A 3,811-nucleotide genomic window follows, 5' to 3' on the forward strand; every position below is an offset into this window, starting at 1 on the left:
AATAGCTTACCTGTATATATATCCTTCAGTTCCGACACTGCGCGTTGAAAGATTTCGTTGATCTACAGAGACTTTCTTTCCAGAAAAACCCGATCCACTACCAGCGTTTCTCCTCTTCGCATGAGAACCGCCAGTGAACATCATCTTCCAAAACTTCACCAATGGCTCAATAATTTACTTCATTATCCTTGCATCAATAATATTATTGTCGTGATTGAATTCATTATTCATGATTCATAATTCATGATTTGGGTGAACAGGCACTACATGCTCTCTGCATGTTTAATTTTTAATCTATGACAAATATTTAACATATTCTATTTGTCTCAGTCTCTTCTTTTTAATTATGGATACGTCTTCAATTATATATAAAAATATGATCTTTAATTATAAAAGTATGATAATAATGATAAATAAATGATATGTAATAAAAATTGTGCATAAAAATTTTAAATTATAATAAAAATTTTTTAATAAAATGGAATTAATAAACGATATTAAAATTTATTTACGAGAGACGTTTTCATAGATTAATCAACTTTATTTCATAATGATTACCTGAATTAATAATCGAAAATTAATTGATAAATTTGTATGCAAAAGTTAAGGATTATTAAGCTATTATTAAGCTACGAACTGCAAATAATAGAATTGTAAATAATAGATCTTTCAAACATAAAATTTGTAAAATATTAACCCAAATGGCTGAAACGATTTACATAAAAAATTTAGAATTAATTTGCCTTTATTCAAAGGATTCTTTACTCTTGGTTTCTTATATATATATCATATAATATCTTTGTGTCGCTCGTTAGTCATTCGTTAGTTAGGACATTAAATCGTTCACATTAAAATGAGATTATGAATTCGATATAAGTGCTTAATAAGTAATTAATAACATTCAATCTTAATTATTCTAATTTAATGTTTACTTGATTTTTATAAAAAATAATATGAATTCAATTTGACTAATAATTGACGAGATCTCACTGCCAGTTCATTTTTCAAGAAATTTATTAATATTTATGTATCTCAATGTGACATGCTTTAATGTATTTGACTGCAACATTCTCTTTGATCTTCATGTAATAATTTTGGATATATTTTCGTATTTATTAATTAAGGACTCAAAACAAGAAATCTAAGTAATTTGTATTTACATATTAATTTGTATTATATTTATATAATAAAGAATTTGAATTTGAATTCGCACAGGAACACCTAGTGTTAATTCTGATTGGTAATTATGAGCTTTTGAGATTTATGTTCCTTCTTATCTTTTTTTTAATCAAAAAAATTTATTGAAAAATTTTATTAACTATTATTTTTAAATTATTTACAATTATGAATTATTCAATGTGTTGTCACTGACGTATAATAATAATTATGCGAAATAATCATCATATTTAATACAGAATGATCAGAGTAAACAGGACTCAATGCAAAAAATTCGCACACAAAATTCAAATTTATAAATAGCTAATCGTTTCAATTTACTAGTCAACATATCACCGATTCATTCTCGTATCTCAAGAAAAATGATTCATTCACGCTACTTTAAATCTGCGCGAAGCGCAACAAATAGCCATCCAGATAGCAAACTGTCGTATTTTGACGTTGATAGTTAATCATTTTAAATTATTGACATCATGTGACTTATTTAATAATGACGTCATTTATTTATGATATCATCTTTTTGACTAATTAATGACGTCATTTATTTATGACGTCTTTACAATATATCATACTTAATGATTGTTTATTATTATGTATTTTTGATGTCAGTTTATGACATTGTGTGAGTGATAAAAAATATAAGAATTCACATTATTTTTACGATGTTCAGGGAGCTTATTATGGTTCTTAAAATGAGGTGGAAATTACAAAAATAATTGAATTTACTAGAATATTTGTAACTTCAACACCTAGTAAATTTGTTCATTTTTGTAATTTTCACTTCGTCAGGAACTGTATAGATTCATAAGAATAACTAATTAATGATGCTAAATGAACGATTTGCTACCGTCAATAACACGAAAAAAATTACGTATTTTTGACGTCGACTTATGACGTTACATACCTGTGACAAATTCACGTCACTTTTACGATGTTTAGATGTCACATTCATTTTAAACGTCACACTCATGATAAGAATGACTAATTGATAATGACTAATGACATTAAAGACGGCACCTTGCTACCTGGGCAGATATTACGCGCGAAATATGTTTCTAAATATCAATTCATTTTGTCCCTCTCTATCTATATTTGATAGTAAGAAGCGATCATGCATGTGATTGTGATATTATATTTTTGAAAAAATTTTAAATCACGAGAAAACTTTTTAATAAGAAACACGTTCCGTTTTTTCAAAATGACTTCAATCAAAGTTATAATTTGATAAATATTCAACTTACCAAGAAATATTTATGTTATTTTATCGCCGATTTTGACAATATTTACATTAACATCTTACATTATAAGATTATTAATATTTATTAACATTTGTAATTAACATATTTGTAATTAACATATATAAGAAGATTTAATTTGGGACAATGAAATATATTAGAAATTTTACTTAAACAATTCGGTTAAATTTTATCGATTAATCTTTTGTTGCACAAATTTTTTTTAATATTTATATTTGGTTAAGCTTCAGAACGTATACCTATAGTAGGAATTTTTGGGATGCAATTGCTAATTGTAAATTTTAAGCAAAATTTAACAAGCCAAAATAGCAAATTCAATAGGCAACCAAAAAATTTAATTGCAGCTTATACACAATAGGCTCTGATTTCAAATTTACAATATTGGAAAATTAATATCGAAGAAATCTTTGATGCATTTTAATGAAATGTTTCGCTCCTAATCGAAAAATGAAGATATAGCTAGAAGTAGTCTAGTAGAAATATAAATATCGCAAACATAAAGTTACAGTTTAATATAAATAATTGTTCAAAATTTTTAATCATTTTATTCATTATAGATATGATGTTTTCCATGAGACTTTCCATTTTTGAGTACAGATTTGAAATCAGTGATTTCAAAAACATTAATGTACAGATTTTCAGGATATGTTTTTATTTGTCGTCTTCCTTTAAGCATAATTTTTTTAAGTATTAATTTTGATTGATATTTATAACTTATGTTAATACAAAATAATTGCATATTTATATTATTAATGTCTCAGGAACATAAAAGTCAAACATAATATACAAACCAATTATGAAATACATAAAGATACGAAAAAATTGTAAAAAGAGACAAATATTTTTCATATAGGACATTATGCAGCAAATGAATAAGTTAATCCGCATTTGATCAAAGTCTTTCTGAGAATCAAAAATTTCTGTGGCATTAATGTGCATTCTTTAAGGATTAATCTACTGCATTGGAAAATGATTGTGTCATTTACGCCATTTGTCGTGATGTTAAATTTCCATTTTTCTCTTTTTATAAAGCAAACAGTATATATTTCATGTAACATTATATTACAGATTTTTTTTATAATTATTTGAATTAACGGACACGCATCGATAACCTGGACCTTAACATATATTGTCGAAGTCATATCCTGAGTGACCTTAAAAAGATTCTAGGTGGCGATTACTGTTCGTTCAAAAGTTATTAATAAAAAATAAACAAACAAATATTAAGAATTTTATTTTAGATTGCATATGTGAGAAGTCATTCAATACTAGAAAATTAAATGCCTATAACGGTCAAAGCTGGATCTTTAATGCTTAAATAATTCAATGTGAATTATAAATATACTAGTATAAGTATATATATATATATATATATACAC

At 25.4% G+C, this 3,811-nt stretch overlaps 1 protein-coding gene across 3 annotated transcripts in view; it reads right to left on the reverse strand.

Moving 5' to 3' along the window:
• LOC108692315 (putative protein kinase C delta type homolog) overlaps positions 1–3,811 on the reverse strand; it is a 42,897-nt gene that overhangs the window by 35,862 nt on the left and 3,224 nt on the right. For all 3 annotated transcript variants that reach the window (XM_018200511.1, XM_018200513.1, XM_018200512.1), the window contains exon 2: positions 11–294. In XM_018200511.1, the coding sequence (XP_018056000.1) occupies positions 11–144 (134 nt within the window). In that variant the 5' untranslated portion in view covers positions 145–294. The remainder of the gene's footprint in view (positions 1–10; positions 295–3,811) is intronic.

The sequence above is a fragment of the Atta colombica genome, unplaced genomic scaffold (genome assembly GCF_001594045.1).
Source record: "Atta colombica isolate Treedump-2 unplaced genomic scaffold, Acol1.0 scaffold69, whole genome shotgun sequence".
In the NCBI taxonomy this organism is placed as follows: domain Eukaryota; kingdom Metazoa; phylum Arthropoda; class Insecta; order Hymenoptera; family Formicidae; genus Atta; species Atta colombica.